General features: G+C 45.1%; 1 protein-coding gene across 2 annotated transcripts in view; it reads left to right on the top strand.

Annotated features, from left to right (window-relative positions):
* DOCK8 (dedicator of cytokinesis 8) overlaps positions 1-21,410 on the top strand; it is a 1,170,453-nt gene that overhangs the window by 443,118 nt on the left and 705,925 nt on the right. For both annotated transcript variants that reach the window (XM_069625758.1, XM_069625759.1), the window contains one exon: positions 16,023-16,162. In XM_069625758.1, coding sequence (XP_069481859.1) covers positions 16,023-16,162 — 140 coding nt within the window. The remainder of the gene's footprint in view (positions 1-16,022; positions 16,163-21,410) is intronic.

Raw genomic sequence — 21,410 nt, 5'->3', positions numbered from 1 at the left:
TCATCAGTTGTCAATTTTGGCCAGTTGCTCCGTGAAATAAATCTTCATTTTCCGCTTTCAGGCGTATTATTGCCGCGCCTATATTTTCTTGATCCCTTCACTCTTTTTCTCCTGGGGCCCTGGAGCTCCCATCGCATTCCATTCTGCTCGGTTTCACCTCGTTCCCCCTCTCTAGGACCTGTTCTGAGAATGTCCGCAATGCAGTCTCTAATCTCCTCTTCGGACCGTAGGAGTATTTTCCTGCTTCCGTGCTCAAAGGTGAGGGAGAAAGGATATCCCCACCTATATCGCGTGCCCTGCTCTTTGAGCCATTTCGTCAAGGGACTGCAGAGGCGCCTTAGTGCCAGGGTGAGCGAGGATAGATCCTGGAATATAGTTATCTGAGCTCCTCCCATTGTGAGGGGTCTGCCGGAACTGGCCTTCCCCAGGATCCTGGTTCTATCTTCGTATCGGTGGAATCTAGCAAGAACCGATCTCGGGCTGCCAGATGGTCCGCCCGCTCTGTATATCCGTTCAGTTTTAGGCTCATCGATGTCCTCATCTGCCGTCAAGATTTTAATGATGTCATGTATCGTGCGTTTGAGGTTGTCCTCGGTTTCTCCCTCGTGCTCCGGTGTTCCGAAAAATCGTAAATTGTTCCTTCTTTCCCTGTTTTCTAAATCGTCCATTTTCAGGCATATCTCTTCCTCCCTTTTTTTGATGTTTCGTATCCTCAGGTCCATTTGGGTTTCAAGGGCATCAATCGAGGCCTGGTTATTCTCCACACCTTCCAGTCTCTCTTCGATGTTGTCCATTCTCTGAGTGATCTTATCGATCTTGCCACCCAGATTGGCTCCCATGTTCTTTATTTCGCTTAGCAGTGCGGCGATATTACTCTTGGTGGCAGCTGCCCCCATTTCCGCAGTATCCGTTGACATTATGGCTTTATATTCGAGGGCTGGGGGAGATGGGGCGTAGGCGTATCTGGCTAGCCTGCTCTTTGCATTCATAAGATAGTTCTTGGGTCAGAGGAGGCACACGCCCCTGGCTTGGGGGCCCTACCCTCTATGCGGCAGTGTGGTCCTGTGGTAGCGAAATAGACCCGAGTCAGTGGGTCCGTGTGCGTCCCGTTGCGGGGATGGTGGGATGATGTGAAAGTTCTATGGGCAATCTGTGTTTGCATAGGGCTTGTCCTCTGGGGGGGGGTCCACCTGAGGGTGCTTCACGGGGGGAGGGACCCGCAGGGTCACAGACCTGTCCATTATCTGTGTATGGTATGCTGTTTTCTGGCCTATGGCAATTATGGTTTAGTTTGCAGGACCGTTGCCCTGTGTTACCACGACCGGTCAGTACTGTTAGGTTGCTGGGTTTGGGTGTGCTACGGCGCTCCAGAATGTCTGTGGGAGTTCCAGGGTGGCCTTGCGCCTTCTGGGCGTATGCTCGTGTGGGATATCCCACGTTGTGCCTCGGCACTACAGCAGCACATTCTCAGACCCTGCTAGGAGAGGGTCTTTGGGGTCTTTGGAAGTGGGATCCCACTCTCCTCCCGTGTAGCGGGCTTCGTGCGCTGGGCGTAGGGCCAGTCTCCTGATCTGGGCTGCGTTGATGGGCTCATTGGGGAAGCTCCGTGTGGGGATCTCCTGCACGTTTGGGTGAGCGGGCCCCAGGCTATGCAATAGGTTTGTGCCCCTATGTCTTGCCTTTGCCAGGGTGGGTGGGGGTGTCGCGTGTCCGGAGCCTGGATTTTTTTATGTCCCGTGGCTCTGCTCCTCACTGCATTGCTCCGGCGGGCGGCGTGTGCTGCAACACGCACACCGCGGCTGCGCACGCCGCATGCAGCCTCCACCTACCCGATCGCGGGTGCCGGGGCTTATGCGTCGCGCCGCCCTGATTGTTATTAAATGCCGCGAATGCCGCACGGCCGGGGACTCGTGACACACCTCATATGTTGAAAGGGCCTTTTGTGAACTCCGGCGGAACTCGGAGGGGAGAGGCACTCACGCAGGGGGCTTCCGGGTGGTCGCTGTCGGCTCCTCCGCTCCGCAGCAGGCTCGCAGCGGGTTCAGAGGTCCAGGAGGGTGTGTGGGGGGGAGAGTGGGTCGCCACACACCCCTTCAGGACACCACAGGCGCGGGAGATTTCGTCCTCCGAGCTTCCGCGTCAAGCTGTGGAGGCTTTGTGTTTCTCCATGATCTCGCTTTTTCTTCACCGATGGGAAACTTCGTTCGAGGTTTTCTCCTGATTTCATTGACCGATTTTCATCGGGTTTTCTTGTGGAGTGGTGGAGGGGTCTTCAGATGCTCGTTCCTCTACTGTGCTTTCAGGGGGGAGCGTAATGTGGGGGCTCAAGTCACATTACGGAGCCGTGAGGACGGAGCTCACACGGGGAAGTTGCTCATCCGTACGCCCCCTGGTGGCCAGTACGGGAGACTTTTAAGTGTGTGGTGAGGGGGAAATGTATATTGTGAGAATCAGGGATACTGAAACTGATACGTAGGGAATTGAAAAGTGGTTGATTAGACCTTAATGTGGTCCGCGCTCGACTTGAAAAAAGCACTATTTACACAGTCAGCCAAAGTTTAGAAACCAATTTAATATTGAAAAGAACAAAATAATGCTTTTTCTTAGCCTTTGTTTTATTCCAAAGAAAATATTCAATTGAATTATAAATTCATTCAATCCACCGTGTTTCCACCAAAATATAGATCATTGCAGTTTCATAAATCCAACCTAATCCGGTTCATAAAACCAACCTACTCCCGACACGTGTGTCCCCGCCTGCTGTCTGGCGGTTCCTCAGGGGTTTTAGTGGAAAATGAGTTCCAAAAAATGAGCTAATTCACTTTCTTTTGTCTGTTTGTGGTGTTGTAAATTGCACAATAGTACCTAATGGAATAAAGAAAAAAATGCAAAAATAAGGAAAGTTTGCAAATTTGAATTGTGGTCTTCAGGACAGGTTTTGTGGGGCAATCACTATTAAAACACATTCAAAAAGATTTAAACTTACATGATCAGCCCGCTCGTGTTTAGAAATATAAAGAATTCAGGCTGTTTGATATCGGTGTGGTTCCTGAATGGTTTCAATGGTGTCATTAGACGGAGACAATATGCATGTGTAAGTATCCCGAAATTCGAGAGCTACAAAATAAGATGCCAGGTTTCGTGTGTATGCTACTATTGGTGAGGCTGCAAGATGAGACCGAAAAGTGCTTCTTACCTTTGTTTTGAAAACGGTGCGCTTGAATCAGCATGTATCCACGGTGCGATTGCCGTTCGACAGTGTTGTCAACGTTGTCAAATCTAACCCGGAAGTTAAAGAAAACAATCCACGTGACGCTTACATCACGTGCTTGTGTTCTACAGTATAATTGTCTCGCACACCATCTTGAAATGGGGTGATGCAGTTATCTTACTGATACGTGAATCGAAGAATGTTAGTGCTGATTATTCAAAAAAGAAAGTATGTAAAGTAGTCCCCTTTTAAATATATTGAGCCACTTATTTTCTCTCATTTTAGTGAAACCAGAAAGTGGTTACTGAAATGTACACGTGTAAAGACTAATATGCAACAATACAGGGCAAGTGCCCCTTGTTAGATTTGAATTAGTGGACCCAGGACAAAACCCGTTCTGAAGCTCCTGACATTTCATATTATCGCGTGTTGCAGGCAAAGAGGTAAAAAACAATATACAGGTTACGCAGATTAGCATAAGGAGGCGGTCATATACAAATAATATATGTTGCTCATGCACTCGAGTCAATTCACAATATAGGAATATTACCTTATATTCCACTTGAAAAAGTCAAACTTCAAATTAGGAAAAGCTGCCAGAAAACCTACACATATTCAAACAGTTATAGAACATTCACTAAGTAACTGTTATGAAGCACTAAATCTAGTTCACGATCATTTGCAGCTGAACATACATATCAAGGCAAAGAAAATAAAGAAAATGGTGTAGCTCCTGGTCTACATTAAGCCCCATGTAAATTGTGTCCATGGACCAAATCCAGAAGGCTTCTCTCTTGCGAAGGAGTAGCACCAAATTCCCTCCTCTACGTAGGGAATTGGCAGACAGTGGGGCACATATCCAGCAGCTGGAGGTGGAAGCACACTTCATCACTAGTCCTGCTAAGCAAAACATTGTTAGATAAGTACTGGTGTAGGCCTCTGGCACAGGGAGAGGTGAAGTTCCTATGGGGGAAAGCAGTTGTTAGGCAATACAGGGAAGGTCAATACCCTGGTAGACTACTCGCAAGGGTGGCCAAAGTTACCACCCCTAGAACACATATCACCTCCATAAGAGATAAACGTGGGGATCTGCGTTATGCAAATTGGGAGATTATTCAATCATTTGGTGCATTCTACTCTGCCTTTATTCATCACAGACATATGCCTCACAATCTGAGTTGGATGCATTTCTTGATCGGGTGGCACTCTATTGGTGGGGAGACGAGGAGTGGGAATGGTTGTGCCACCCGATTGTAAAGCAGGACATTCTCCAGGTGATTAACGCTTTGGCGTCTGGGAAGGCCCCCGGCTGGGATGGCGCCACATCTTTTAGTGGTATATCAAGGGTGTTTACAGGAGGGGCAAGTATCGACTACTATGAGGGAAGCGGTGGTCAGTGTGTTATTGAAACCTGGGAAAGCAGCCGATGTGTGCTCTTCCTACCACCCAATCTCACTTATCATCTGGATTATAAAATATTAGCAAAACTGCTGACTACACTGTTAGCTCCTCTGATGAACATATGTGTCAAAGTGGACCAGTCTGGATTTATTCCGGGATGCTCTACATCTTATGGGTTGCGACGTATGTTTGGTCTACTCCCTGCAGTGTGTCCAGCTGACTCTGGTTTCGCCAGTGCTGGATGCTGAGAAGGCGTTTGACTCTGTGAAATGGCCCTTCCTCTTCATGGTCCTGCAGGGGATGGGGAAGGGGGTTTATATCCATAGTATCATTGCTTTTATGCTTCTTCCAAAGCTTAAATCAGGGTGAATGGCCACCTCACTCCAGCCATTTCACTGGGGAGAGGCATGAGGCAGGGGTGCCCTCTCTCACCCCTGTTGTTTGCCCTAGCGATCGAGCTGCTCGCTGAATTGCTGTGACAGTCATGTACATAGGGGGATACAGTTGTACAATCATAAGGTGGTGGTGTCTCTCTATGCAGACAACATGGTACTTTTTGTCAAGAATCCGCAGGAAAATTTGGTGCCGGTTATGACAGATGTGTTTGAATTTGGGGAGTTTTCAGGATTGAAAATAAATAGTGCAACATCAATGCTTTTCCCGCTTACCGAGTCTATGGTGCAGTTTGCTGGCGGTTTTGGGTTTCAGTGGCATACATAATATGCTAGGTATTTGGGGATTAATGTGGCTCGCTCCCCCTGAGATTCTTTTCCGATACAATTATGGGAAGGTAGTGGAGCAAACAAAAATTGACCTGGAGAGATGGAATGGGCTTTCCCTCCATCTTTATGGGAGTAAAGTAAAAATGGTTCTACTGCCCATGTTCCTGTATGTGTTCCTGAACGTGTCGTTGGCGGTACCTAATTCTTATTTTTAGGGAGATGCAATCAATGCTGACCCGGTTTGTTTCGGCAAAATAGGGCCTGGCAGAAATCCGTTGCACCATTGCAGAAGGGAGGGTTGGCACTACCTGATATGGAGGCATATTATAAAACCACTCAAGCAGGGTTTTTGATATACTGGTTTGGTGATGTGAGTGACAGGAGGCATGTTGAAATAGAAAGGGCTCTTGCGGCACCATTCCTACTTTGAGCAGTCATACTGATGGCTATGGGTAGACCATCTAAAGCAAAGAACATGGTGGAGTTGACCTGAAGAGCGTGGGTTCATATTGAAGGAAAGGAGAAGGGGGGAGGGAGTGTTATGTACTCTACCCAATTGCTGGTTACCCACATTCCGGGTTTACTGCTAACTGGCAAACCTGGATATGTGCGTTGTATGGCACGGCTAGGCATTTTATGTTTTGGAGACCTCTTTCCAGAAGGGTGGTTTCTAACAGTAGAGGGATGGCAGGATAAAGGGAATGTTACATCCCTGGATTTGTTTTTATATTTCGGGTTACGAGAATCCTTGAAAGGCTTATTTCCAACCTTTCTTAATGACTCAGAGATGGCCTCTGTATTGGGTGATGTAATAAGGTCAGTGGAAAATGGCAGGATAGTATCCAGGCTCTATAATAAAATATTGGACACTCGGGAGGGATGGGCAGAGTCATCTCGTAAGAAATGGGAGATAGCATTGGATCCTGCTATGCCTGATGAGGTGTGGTGGTATTGCTGCACACAAACTAAGAAAATAGCTATTAATAGTAGATTTAAATTGATAAACTTAAATTTCTCCATCAATTCTATTACACTTCCATGGTTTTGCACAGTTTCCTCCCTGCCACCCCCGATAAATGCATCTAGTGAGAAGCCTCACCGGCAGACTTCCGCCATGTGGCGTGGAGCTGCTCCCCTGGGTTTCACTTCTGGAAAAGAGGTATTTAAGATGTTGGGCCTCCTTACAACTATGCTGGTCTGGAAACAACAGTGCCGGTAAATTGTCACAGAATCAGAAATCAGTTCTGACAGATCAATGTGAGGTTAGTATAACTTGTCTGTTTCAGAAATATTTGTAATGTGCTAATAGGTACAAAAGCAATGTCTGAACAAATTAATGAGTGATAGGCATTCTCTATCATTCAGGTTGAAGTACTAACCTCCCATTGATCTGTAAGAACTGATTTCTGATTCTGTGACAACTTTTTCTGTTCCCTTTTCTTTGACTTAGACCAACTTATTCCTAGGTTTTTAATTGTTTTATGTTCATGTATGAAATTGTTTTAGATTATTCAAATATGAAATTCTTTTTAATCATTTACTGTGTACCCTTAGTGACATTGGCTATGATAATACCAAAAATGTTCTGATTGTGGTTATCTAAGACCTAAGCGTGTAAAGGAGGGTAGTTGTGTGTTGGCATCTCTTTTTGTTACTTGTATTTTGTTCTCTGCACACAGCCCCCCAAAAAAGAGGACAATAGATCTCCTATTTAGCTCATGCTCACACCATACTGTAAGACGCAATCCCAGCAGTGAGGCACTACAACAAAGCACCTAAAAGTACAAGTACACAGGAGGGATTTTGGACCAGTGGCAGCTGATGATATTTTTTTAATTTGAGAGGCTAAAATGTTCGACAGAGCCTACGGAAGCAGGGGGGAGGAGCTTCTCCACACAAGAAAATCGTGTACATAATGTGTCAAAATTGTGCATTTTACAGCACAAGTTCTGTGAAAATTGGGTAAAAGCCAAAGAGTTTGAAATCGGTTTTGTGGGTAACACATGAACAAATCCAATAGATGCAACACCTTTTCATGATTATTTTGCCCACACTATATGCCAGTATAAAATAACATGTCCATTCTGCCTGTGCCCGTACATGCTGATGCTTGCTGCGCCAATGTAGGCCAGTATTCCCCTACAAGAACATACTCATGTTTGCTTTGCCCATCATGCCAGTAATTATACTGTACGAAAATACATGTTCTGCCAATATATGCCAGTAGCCCCATGTAAGAAACTAATGCTGTTGGCTTTGCCAGTACAAAATGCCAAGCCACTAATATTAAACATGCCCAGACTGGCTTCACCAATGTAGACCAGTATGGCCACATAAAAACACACATAAAGTTGGCTTTTCCCTTGATGTCAGTAAGACATGCCATGCCACAGTGAGAAAACATGTCCACACTAGATTCACCAATGTAGACCAGCATGACAATATAAAAGCACTCTTCATTCTGGCATTACCCTTGATGCCAATAGAAAACATTATGCCCCAGTAAGAAAACATGTCCAGACTGGCTGCACCAATATAGGCAAGTACGGCCATGTAAGAAAGCTCATGTTGGCTTTATCCCTGGTGCTAGTAAAAAATGCTATGCCCCAGTAAGAAACAATGATTAGACTATATGCTGTTATGTAGACCAATGTGGCCACTCATCATGTTGGCTCTACCATTAATACCAGTATCATAATTCAATGCCAATGTAAGAAAACAAGTCTGGACTGGTTGTAGCAATGTAAGTCGGTATGGCTTTGTAAGAACACTCATGTTTGCTTTACCCTTGATGTCAGTTAAGTGCCATATCACAGTAATAAAGCATTTCCAGACTGGCTGCTGTGTTGAGTAAACAATGAGAGACAGACACAAGGTGGTCATTTTTTTTAAAACGTATGTTTATTATTTTCAACAGCAAACAAATGATAAGACACAGTAGTTTCGCGATTTCTCCCCCCCCCCAAATTCGTTCACTGTTCATATCCTTGTCCTACTGTTGCTTTTTACCTATTTGTAAAAATTGCCTATTTGATGTGGATCCCTTACCCATGTGGTGAGGCTTTCCCAAATTGTGCACTCATCCTAATTGTTGCATTTTACCTTTTGTTCCTGCATAATTTGATGTATCCCCGGCACCATAGAGTGAGGCTTTCCATTGTTGCACTTTACCTGCTGTACCTGCATACTTGATGTTGCCCCCTGCACCATAGGGTGAGGCCTTCCAAAATTGTGCACCAGCTCCAATGCTGTTTCTTCTTTCCAGCATTGTGAACTGTGAAACCTGTTCACTTGCACTTAATGTACCCTTCTCCTCCCTCTCGCCTGAGCATTACTGCTTCCTCCCTGTCCTGCACTTCCCCTCCTCCTCCTTTTCAATTTTTGCAAAACTTGGGGTTTCACCATAAATAACCAAGGGTAATCCAGATGTGGACCCCTTGCTCACTGTGTCTTAGAGAGGCTCAGCTTGACCTTACTAAGGAGGCCCAACAAGGCCGAAACATGTGTCTGGGTTGCTGATGGTAATTTTGTTCAGAGGAGAATTGCCTAGCATTTCCTTGCTGGAATGCCCATGTGGGTGGGATAAAGACTGATACACAAATGGTTATTTCTCCTCTCTGAAGGGTGCAGTGAGCTAAAACATGGTTGTAGACCCTGCTAAGTGGAAGAAATTCCATAGAACACAGTATTTGACCCATGTTTGTTCTTAGTAGAGGGGTTCCCACACTCCTTTTCATTCCCATAATATATTGTCTTGCCTGCTATCTGCACTTGTGAATGTCATCCTTGCGTTCCAAATACATTTCTTATTTAAATTGTATTTCCATTTTCATTACATCATATGCATACATTTTGCACATCATATACGACATAAGTACACAGAACTCTCGAACCCTGCCCATGTACAAACCCTCCCTTACCCCCCCCGCCCCAAGCCTATAACAATAGCCTTGATGTCCAACCAGCTTCATTGAAAACATGACATGGTAGAGAGGCACTACAGTGTCAATAATGATTGCCTTAGTTTAATTTAAACACAATTGCTAACTTCAATATTTCAATAACATTTCTTGTACAGGGGGTATAATCTTCTGGCCCGGGAGACTTAATACAACTTAGATTCCACTAACCTGTTGTCGCCAACAGCTAACCCTATTGCACCCTATGAGGACAGCCTTCCTCTTACGTGATATTCCTTCTAGAGTTTCTTATTTAATAACTCACCATGTGGTATTCAATCTACATATGTAATCATAGGAGAAAAAAAAGCTTTGACAAACAGAGAAATCTTTTGAGCAGACATGGCTTTATAAAATTACACCGAAATGTATTGTTGTTCGGGTGTATCTGCACCAAACAACCATTAACATAACATATTTATACAAATGAGAGTTCCTGGGATTCAACACAAAACCATGATATGTTCAAATTCCCTATAGTGTGGTTCATAAACAAAAAATGAATACTATTCCTTCAACATTGTTCTCCATTAATTCTTTTGTTTTTGAACCACAATATAGGGAATTTGGCTGTGAACATATCCTTTATGCTCTACCTTGAAACGCAACAAGTTCTAAGCTCAAATTAATGGATGCAACACCTTTCCTTCTTCGTCAGATACATGGATGATGTATTTGGGATATGGACGGGACCGGAGAATGGACTTTTTTGACATGATGAACGGGATGCACCCTCGGATAAAATTCACTATTGAACAGAGCAACACTACAATTCACTTTTTGGATATGGAAATGTACCATAGGGAGAATTGTCTGTTTACTAGAATATTCACTAAACCAACAGACAGGAATAGCTTGCTACTGGCAAGTCCAACATATGTACCAAAAACTTTGAAATCCGTGGTAGCCACACATTTATAGAAGCCAGGCATAGTATTGCTCACATGGTGAGTTATTAAACTCTAGAAGGAATATCAAACCAGCTTCATTGTTTTTGAGTGTACTAAATTACATTGCCCACAAGTCTTACATTCCAATATGACTGCAACAGTTCAGGCTGGCTAGTCTCCGCGGGCGCTTTATCTAGCAGTGCAAACATCCTTTGCGTTAATGCATTCAAGATGTAACATCTTTGCTTGCCTCTCTAAGACCCTGATGTGTAACTCGATACCAGACCACAGTTTCAGCAGTCACCCAGCTTTGCAGGTCCCCCCACCAGGTCTCTCCAAATACATTAGTTATCCATAAATGAGAAAAACAGAACAGTCATTACAGGGGGGGAAGCTGTTAGGTTGAATTGTTAGCCATCTCTGGGTTTTATCTGGAATATTGTCGAAATTGCTGTAAACAAATGTGTATCGTAGTGTAAGTGGTCTTCTGGATGATATCTGTAGTGTCACATAGCCGAGGGGGATGCATTAGATGTATAGACGGGTTTATAGTCATAATGTAGAAAAAAAAAATGTCGACTTACAAAAATGTAGAAAAAAAATGTAGAAAACAATAATGTTGAAAACCTATACATATAATGAAAAGAGTCAATTTTTAGAAAAAAAAGTCGAAATAAAATGTCAATTAGCACTATCAATAAATAAACAAGAAGAGTATCATTTACTAGGGGGGTCACCCCCTAACCCTCCTCACCCAACACCCCCCGGCCACCCCTCTCACCCCTCATACTCAACACATTTTAATTATATATATATTTATTTATTTATTTCGAAAAAATTCTAGAAAATGTAGAAAAAATTTGACATTTTGACTTTCTACATTATTGCATTCTACATTATCACTGACCACCGTATAGACGTAGGTAAAATTTTAAAGGGGCTTTATTTATAACTAATAAAAGCAAAGGGTTGAACCTAGGACCAATGTAGGGACTTTGTTTACTTGGAAAAACAGGCAACACATATTTTGATGGTTCCCCTGAGCTGGAAATAGGAAATAATAATGAACTATCTTCAGAACGCATCAGACTAAATGTTCTGGTTCCTCTGCCTGACAATATACAGGGGATGGTTGTCTTCCCACTGTCTGAGGTGGTTACAAAACTCTTTCTCACCAGTCCTATTTATTCCATCCGCTGCCTTGATGACTCCAGATGAGAGAGGATCAGGGGCCGCTCCTTTCTCCTCTCCCAATTGGAGTGACCATTGTTAGGAGAACTAAGGTCGCCCAAGGCAGCTTTGCCTGCTTCTGTACTGTGTTTATTAGTTTGACTTGGGTGCGACCTGCCTCTGATTCTGGTGCACTCTGGCCACTCCCTAACCGTTATGTCTGGCTACCTTCCTCTGATTCTCATGCCTATCTTCCTTCCCGGCCTGCTTTTCTTTTCTATTACTGCTATCTCCTTGCACCTAGTAAATCCTGGCATCTCATTGATGCCACATGCTATGCTTGTTCCTTCTCCTGCCCCCACTGGTCCTCCAGATAGAAGACATATTGGTGAGACCATTATTCTGTTTCTCTGTCTGTCTGGGTTTCTACCCTGACCTTACCCTTCTTAACTGTAATGATCTATTACACCTTCAGGTCCACCTCGCCTCTTTCGGCCTTATTGCTCACCTTCCCCGGCTACCTACCTCCTTCCTTCAGGTGCCTTACTAGCTCTCTCTGTGTATCATTCCCCATTTCGCCCCACCCCCTATCTTTCGACTCCTCCTTCTCCTGGTGCTCTCCCATTTTGGGCCCCAGCCTTGCCTCTGGAGCTTCTCTTCTCCTGTTATTTGGGGTCTCTCTTTCCCTAGACTCTGGCATCCCTCTCTCACTTTCTCTTCTCTCCAGCCTCTCCAGTACCTCTCCTCCTAATCCCTATTGTATCTCTTCCCCAAACTCAGGTGCATTTTTCTCCGCAATCTCTGGGGTATCTCCCCACCTACCTCTAATGTATTTCTCTCCCTTAACCTCTCAGGTATCTCATTCCAAAATCAAGGGTAGGGATAACATCAAAAATATTCACAGTTTCTTTATAACCTCTCAATAGCTTGGGGGATTCCCTTCCCCAGGTTCAAAGTGAATTATGCTCCAATATTCAAATCAGGAAATCCTTGTACGTAAAATAGTCTAAGATCAGTTCTTGATGTTTCAATGTCAAAGTAAAGTTTTGTTTACCAAACACGCCTAGAATCCTGGAGTATATTTCTCTCCGATTCCTAGGGTATCTCTCTGCCCAACCTCTAGAGTATGTCTCTCCCCAATCCCTGTGCTGTAGGGTGGGTGTCTCCATGGCTACTGCTCCTGCATTTCTCTGCAACTCTACCCTCAACCTTAATCTCTTAAAGGGGCCATTCAGACTACTCTGCGCTTGTGACATGTCCCTGCCAGCTCAAGGTGGAGGAAAGGTAGACCCGGGAGTCCTCCCTATGCCAACGTCGGGCCCAGCACCATGCAATGGTTGGCGGCAGCTGCCCCCTTGGGTCACCCCAAATTCAACCTCAAAAACAACTCGGAACACTTTGTCACAGTGGTATTTACCAATTAGGTGCCCTATATCTGAATCTGTTTTCAATATATTTCAGTGTTTGATCAGTTTCCTAAATTCATTGGATGGAATTGTATGCTGGGTATTGAATCTCCTCTCCGAGAAAAGTGCATCCTTATCTTTTTCATCCTTGTCTTTGCTTCATCAAGTAACCATTCATGACATCCCATTCACCCGGTCTTGCATGGCCCAAATGTTCAACTTTCTCAGATGTTCCAAACCTTTTTAAAGAGTAGCACATTTGAAATTGTTTGTCCACTATGGATGTTTTTTGGACTGAATAACTTATTTTTCAGTGAGTTACAATTTAGAATTCTTAAGAATTAATAAAGTATATGTGCCCTTTATAAATATATTGACTGTGCTTAATATTTGTGTCCATATTGTGCTTCTTCATGTACCAGTGAGATGTTCACCCCCCTCAAGTCTCTTTCGAGTTCTGCTTTTGACAGTGTAACACCACTACCCTTAGCATTCAGGTTTAAAATCTTGCCACAATCTTGCGCTGACTCTTGCCACCATCCACAGGACCCATGGTCAGGTCTCCTGCTTCCTTTCAGAGTGGTCTGAGCCCACCTCTTCTCTCCTGATCTCCACCACCAAGATTCTCTTCCTCAGAGACTTCAATATTCACCTTGACTCTCCTGATGCGCCCTCTGGACTCTTCTGCAGCCTCTGTGACACTCTTTTCCTTACCATTCTTCCCTCCAGTTCGAGGCACTCAGCCGGACACACCTTGGATGCTCTCATCCCAGCAGACATCCTCATCTCCAACCCTCTCACTACTCCTCTCTCCTAGTCTGACCATGCTCTTCTGTTCTCTCACCTGGATCGTCTGGGCCCCCGGCGAAGCCTCTGCCCGCACTGCCAGTCTCCTTCTCTGACATTCGACCGATGAAGCGAGTGCCAGTTGCTGCCTTTGCCACCACTTTCACTCCCCCTCCCACTCCGGTCACTGACTCCCATTCTGACACAGCCCTTGCTAACCTTCACCTCTCCATCTCCAACACCCTTGATATCCTTACCATGAGGATCCACATGAAGCCATTAACCCATTCTTGGGCAAACTTCTGGAGAAGCTGGTCATCTCCCAGCTGATCCACCACACTGAATCTATTGGTTGTCTCCACAACCACCAGTTTGGCGTCAGAGCAACCAGAGGCACGGAAACTGCTCTACTGAACACCTTTGAAGACTTGCTCTCAAATCTCGATTCCAACTCTCCTTCCGTTCTCATCCTTCTTGATCTTTCTGCTGCCTTTGGCTCAGTCAATCATACCACCCTTATACATTGGCTCAATGATACCCTTGGTATCACAGACCTGGCACTGGACTGGTTGCCCTCCTTCCTCTCTGACCGACCATCCCAGGTTCAACTGGGCCCTTTTCTCTCCCCATCACACTCTCCACCTGCGGCATCCCTCGGGGATCTTTCCTCTCGCCGTGGCTTTTCAAACATCTACCTAGTCCATCCGGCCCATTTGATCAATGCCTTCTCTCCTCAATTCCAGTGCTATGCGGATGACACACAGCTCTCCTTCAAGCTTCCCTCTGCTACCTCCTCTTCTTCCTCTCTCATTCCTGACTGTATGACTTCTACTCAGGTATGACGCACTGCTAATGATCTCTGCCTTAATGCCAGTAAAACTGAGATCCTTCTCATTGGGACCCCAGCTCCATCGTTCCCTCCTACACTCTGGGTGCCCTCCATGGGTCCCCTCCCCTCACCCTCCTGTGAGGCAAAAAACCTTGGTTTCATCTTCGACTCCTCTCTCTCCTTCTCTTCTCACATTGCAGACCTTGCCAAGAAGGTCCACTTTCAGCTGCACCTCCTCGGAGGCATTCTCCCTTTCCTCACCTTCCCCCAGAAACTCAATGGGCCTCATTACACGGTAGGCGGGAAGGGTTTACTGGTACCGGTATTTTACCGGTACGGTAAATCCTTACCGCCTTACTACGAGGTCCCTTTGCGGGTTGGGGTAATTAACACCTGCTTTTTGCAGGCGTTAAAAACCAACCCGCAAAGGGACCCAGGGAGCTAATTACGGTACCGCAATTTGCGGTACCGTAATTAGCGCCTTCCCCATTCCCATTATGCCCTATGGGGTAAAAATGAGAATGGGGAAGGGCAATGGTGGAAGGGGGAATTACCGCCCCGCCAACCTTGGAATGGGGCGGTAATTCCCCTTTCCACCAAGTCGGTGCCGGTATTTTACCGGCATGAACCATGGCGCTAATAGCGCCATGGCTCACCGCCAACCGTGTAATGAGGCCCAATGTCTCTAGAGCTCTGGTTCTCTTTAGGCTGGACTGCTGCAAAAGCCTCTTCCTCAATCTGCAATAATCCTCCCTTCGCCCCCTTCAACTAATCTAGAATATGACTGCGAGAGGTATCCCTGGCCTCAAGCCCAGGACCGCATCTCTCCAGCCCTGAAATCTCTCCACTGGCTCCCGGTTGCTGTGAAGATCAAGTTCAGGTCCCTCTGCATCATCCACAAGGGTTTCTGGGGCCTGGGACCCGCTACATCCAACTCTCTCTCTCTCTCTGTAAATACCTCCCTGCTAGAGCCCTTCGGTCTTCTAGCTCCAATTACCTGCAGACCAGACGCTTTACCAAGCAGAGTGTGGGGGGCAGATCTCTCTCTTCCACAGGAGCCTCCCTATGGAATGGTCTCCCTGCCCCTCTTAGGCTTGAGCCGGATCTCCTTAAGTTCCAGAAACTTCTCAAGACTTTCCGTTTCTCCTCTTCCTTCCCTCTCCCCCTCCTCTGCTAATTTCCCCCTCTTGCGCACTTTGATTTTGACTGGCTGCCTGCTTCCATCTGAGTCATACAGGGCACCAGGACCTCTTTGCCTGGTCTACCCCAACTTCTCTGTCTCCCCTGACCCCCACCCTGCAGTCCTGCACGTGCCCTACCAGGCTCCCTCCCCCATGCACTAGCCTGGCTGGGCTGCACCCCTCCTGAGACCGGCCAAGCCTCGTCCTCGCATTTAGCATGTGAACCCCACTCCCCTGCACTTCTAGTTACTGCACTTGCATGATCCGAATGACACTACGTCTAGTAGGACCATTTTTTGTTATTCTTCTCACCTCCTCCCGCCCCCTCCTTTTGTCTTGTGGTGCCTTGAAACGCCATTTACTGTATATGCGTATTATAAATACCCAATAAATAAATTAAATTAAATTAAATGAGCCCAAACACATCCACTGAAGATTCTAATGCTAGGATTACTTTTCCTTCCCAGGGAAAGGAAACTCAGGGGACAGGAGATCTATGCTGGCACAAGGAAGAAGACTTTCTGAGAGGAGTAGCACCTACGAGGATTGTTTATCTGCGCTAAGCAACAAGCCGACAAGCTTGTCCGTCAATAGCTTTTTCAAGCAGGTAGGTGGACTGTAAAGAATGAAAATACTTGTTTCCACAATTTTAAATATTAAGCAAACAATTAAATGAAATACATAATGTATTATTGTAGAATAGCCTGCCGGCATGTCCAAACGCCAGACAATGCGTTGTGCAGTAGACATTTTTGCTCCTTAAAAATTGGTTCTTTTTTGTAGGTTTTTATCACTACCTGTACTTTACCAAAGTGTTTTAAAAATGGTGTTTTTGCAATCTAGAATTCTAACGTCTCATACAGGATTGTGGAACATTTTGTACATTTATTTTTGGTTGTAACATATGCATTCAATGGAGAAAACCATGCAGTGTGACATTGCTCAGAGTCAGAGCTTCTGCTTTGGTCTACTAAAGCAAATTGTTGAGGATTGGACCAGAATAAATCCATGTACCCCGCTTCTTGTGTGCACCTAGCTTATATTTATTGAGACAGTGATAACTGATTTCATTTAGGATCTAAAGTAAACATGGTTCTTAGCAGATTGTCATTCACCGTTTTGGACTGATTTATACTTCACCCTTATAGTGACCCGGTATTTGCCCAATGTTCATTCTCAGTAGAGGGGCTCCCACACTACTTTTCAATCCCATAATATATTGTCTTGCCTGCTAGCTGCACTTCTGAATTTCATCCTTGCATTCCAAATAAATGCGTTTTAAAAAAAATATATATATATTTTCCATTTTAATTACATCATATGCATACATTTTGCACATTATATCTGACATCAGTACACAGAACGAACATTAGCTGTAGCCATTTGTAGAGTAAGCTTCGTATGAGTTGTTCATGTTTAGCAAGTTTCACTTTATAATTCCAAGTCAACAATTTATGACACAATTAATGAGCACAATTAATTAATGGAAGCATCATCAACCACATTATCATAGAATTATATTGAAAAAAGAACATTATAATCCTGTATGAATTTAATTGAAAAGCTTGCAAATTAAATACATCAGAACAAAATAGTGTTGGGAAAGGACATATTACAAGTGTTTTGCAAGGTGCAGAAGCCAGGAAAACGTATAAACAAAGATACATTCATAAATCACCAAGGATAACTGTCTATTCCCCGTCCTCCTTGTGCTCATTCACGCATTCTTCCTTTCTTGCTCCGCTTCACTGGAATGCTCTTCCTCTTTCTCTTTGATCTATTGTGTCTTATCCTCTATTCCGCTCCTCCTTAAAGAGCTATCTTCTTCAATCCTAAATTATGTACCATGTTTTGTTTTGTTTTTTGGTATTGTAATGTCTATCATTCCTTTTTATTCTGATGAATTGATTTTCATGTACCCATAATTATTATACTGTAAATTGGCATGTGTACAGTCCCTTGGGATAAGGCGCTATATAAATCACAAATAAAATACACAAAACAAACATTCGTATTTGCAAGACATTGAGTGAAGCAGCAGCATCCAAAAACATATATGTGTCCAATTCATTAGGAGACAGACAAAAGACACATTTTGTTTTTCCATTTAATTAGGAGGCAGACAAAAGTCTTTCATGATAAACCGGGACTCAAATTAGTTATGCTTAGCCCCAGTGCTCAACCATAGCATACACCAGAAAGAGCCTCCTATAAAACCAAAGTGAGACAGGGCAACCAGACTATACATTAATCAGGCAACCCAAGCAAGAGAGCCTAGGCATCAAAAAACAATTGTGCTTATCTTTCTTTTACCATTTTCAATCATGTTTTTATTTTCTTTATGGCTTTTTTGGTGCCTAGTACGAATATAAGAAAGTCAACGATATTGAGTCCTTGTTTAAGGTGCCATGTTAGAAGGCCTATAACTTTGGCCCTCTGAATCAATCCTGACCACTTTTAGAAAAGAAATGTTTCAGCAATGTCTGATATATTCTGAGAGTCCTGGGATGTGTCGATGTGGATGGTTGCTCCTTTTGATAGTCGAGTACCTACATTGTGTTCTGTAAGGGTGCAGAAGTAGACACGGGACACAAAGGTGGCATGCTTATTGGTATAGACTTTTATTTAACATAAAATAAGAAAGCACCCTACCTGTCCCTATAACTAAGAGGAGTTTCCCTGCCTCAAACAAAACTAAGGATGATGTCAGAATGTCTGTCAAAAGTTAATAGTCCACTGTTCTATGTCCCAACACTATTTCCGTCCATTACACTTCAAAAGAAAAACGATATAACAGGTTTCGCCCTAACTCCAGAAGGATGGCTCCGTCCTCCGGTTCACCATCTAATCAGGCATCCCCTTTCTCGGGTTTATAATGTCTCTTTCTCAGGCTTGGTTCACTATCCTGCCAGGTATTGTCTTGCATATATAACTCTCCAAACCTCTAAAGATTCGGGAACCAGGCCATTATCTCTCCTCTGGTCTCTTTAGGGTGCTCTGTCACCCAGTATGTTTTGTTTCTCTGTTTGGTCCAACTGGGACCAGGAAGATGGTTCTGCACTTCCTTCCCACCACAGCCTCTAGGGTTTCCTAGTGCCTTTGTGGTGCCCCTCTGCGTACCTTCTGACTTGGCCTGCGAGGGTCCCGGTCCTCGCCAACACCGGCAAGCTTCTCTGGCTTCCCGTGGGCTCTCGCAGTCTGCTCTCAGTTTTTGGCGGTTCTGCCATGCTTGTCTCTCGCTGTACGTCGTGTCTCGCCTGGACCACTCGGATAGCTTCCTTCCTGCCACCAGGCGTCGGGTAATCAGCCTTCAGGTGAGCCCTCACTCGGCTCAGTCTTCTTTGACGCCAACTTCCTTATCCCGGCATCCGGGTCCCGAGCGCATCCTCCCTGCGCAGCTTTGCTCCCCAGCGCAAGAATGTCCTTGAGATTTATGTTTTTCATGGGTCAGGTGGCTGTAGCCAGGACCTTGCTGCTCTTAAGTAGGGGGACAGTGGTCATACTGAACCATATATGAAGGAGTGGAGGAGAAGGTTCTACTGCCATGCTCCCATTGCACAATATTCCTTCCTGTGTTTGTCTGGCTGTGTGGCTGGGTTCTTTTACTAATTGCTACAGGTGGCACCGATGTAGGTTTGCTAAGAGCATTCTTGTTGTGGTGTTTTCTCTATTCTCCAGCCATATTTTAAAGTATCCTAGAATGGTGATGTAGTCGCTGTTAACCATAAAGGGTGGTACCTTGTCAATGAATGTGTCTGCAAACAAAGGGTTATAAAATGGGGCTGGTAAATTAGAAGAACTGCAAGCATGTACGTTTTGGTCACCTTGCAATGTACTCAGAGGGATTCAATGCCTAGGATAGTGGACTGGCATATCTGTGTCTGGAAGAATCCTAGTTATAAGAGCGATTTCTATTTGTTTCCTAAACATGCGGTTTACAACAATCATTTGGGACGGTGGGATAGCCTTGCATGGAACTGTTTCACAGTCATTTGTCAACCAGGTCCCAGTGATGACAAGCTGATTGTTTCTTCCCTACAGGAGCAGTGCATAGATGTGCATGATGTGGTTGGATATGGAGTGAGAATTCATGAGAAGGCAACAATTCCTGTGGATGCTTTTTGTCTGACCAATGGGTCTCGAAGTTGATCTACCAAAGAGTTTTGATGGGGGGTAGAGGGCCGTTGCTGGAACTTGTACTAGCATGTGTGATTCAGAGGTGACACTTATGTTTTGGTGTGGGCATTGGTGTGCCGATGTGTAGCTGTGTGGAGAAGGACATCCCCAGTGTGTGTGATTCCTCATCCGGGTGGCTAAGAAGGTTTCTTTTAAGATGGTACTAATCCTCCTGACTCGAGTAGCTGATTGTGCAAGTGCTGTGTTCTGTTATGAGCGGTGTGATTGTGGGTGAGTCATGCTGTGAAGGAGGGGAATGTGGTAGATTAGAATCAGGAGACGGGCAAGATGACATTTCTGTAGGTGTTGGTTAATTTGAGCAAAACAAAAATGCCATTCTAGCCCTAGGTTTCTAGGCCCCACAACTATGTAGCCAAAAGGGTGCACGTCAGGAGGTCTTACAAAATAAGATCTGTCCGCCCTCTAGAAACCTATCCTAGTCCGATTCCTGTCACTACCACTAAAAACCAAAAGAACCTAATTTAAACAAAAAGGTATCATAAGATTGTTTTATCCAAATTATGGAGGTGCGGCTGGTTTCTGACTCCACCTGTATATGTCTGTTTTATACGGGGCTTCTCGCCCGAGGCACACTTCAAAGTAAGACTCCCAAAAATGTCTCTAAGGCTCCCCACCAATACACAACTCCAGTACTGTTCTCCACAAATGTCTTTAGGGCTTCCCACACAATGCACTATTCAAGTAAAGTGGTTGATAAATGTAATTCCTTTCCTCTGAATGTCCAGGGGCCGCTTTTGGCTCTTCTCAGAACCCCTTTGGTTCCTACCCCTCCCCGAGGTGTCGGGTTTCACAGCCCTTTTTGGGATCTGATCTCTTTTAGCCCTCTATGGGCTCTGATTTCTTCTACCCCACCCTGGGTTTGGTTTGCTTCCACCTGACCTGGGCATCTGATTTGTCCTTTCCATCTCCACCAGACTCCCAGGAGCAACCGCATACTTCTTATCTTTGCATGGTGGTCCTCCAGGTAGGCGTTCTCATTGGCCAACGTGGCTTCTCTGCCTCGTATGGTGGCTCTGCTTGTGTTGGAGCAGCTACTTCAATCTCTGTGGGTTTTCGGTGTTAGTTGATTGCAGCTTCACTCGGTTGATGCTCGAGTACTCGGTACCTCTGGAGATCCTCCGGGACTCTCCTGTCTGGAACTCGTCAGGGGAGTCGGCATTCTGTGCTTTTCTCTGTGCTTCCACCCACCATGTTGAGCATGCACAATCCTCCCTCTGCAACACCTCCCAGGAGGAGGTCTCACCTTCAGTCCTGCTGCGTGAACGTCTTCCTGTTCTGTAGCCCCACTGGTTTCTCCCTCTCTTTGTTCCACCACTATTGGGTCTCTTATCTCCTGTGCATTGAGGGGTTGGGGTGTTCTCCCATTCTCCACCTTGCATAGAAGATGGTGCCTGCAAGGGGTCAGAAACCATACCAGCCATCGGTATAATAAGGGGAAAGCCATTACATGCATTAACTCTCATGTAACCAACACAATGATGAGATTCCTGGCATAAGAGAGGGTAACACATATCCCAATTTAGGGATTACCTGTCCCCAGAGGGGGGCACACCCCTATGTGGATCCTGCTTGCACTGTCACATAGGGGGTCTTAAGCTGAGCGGGCTCACCTCCCTTGTCCCAGTGGGGGTGGCTCCCCTTTGGGAAGAGGTGACCAA

The sequence above is a fragment of the Ambystoma mexicanum genome, chromosome 6p, assembly GCF_040938575.1.
Source record: "Ambystoma mexicanum isolate Mex_15411 chromosome 6p, UKY_AmexF1_1, whole genome shotgun sequence".
Taxonomy (NCBI): domain Eukaryota; kingdom Metazoa; phylum Chordata; class Amphibia; order Caudata; family Ambystomatidae; genus Ambystoma; species Ambystoma mexicanum.
Note: the sequence above shows the minus strand (reverse complement) of the source record. Positions and strands in the feature narration are given on the sequence as shown.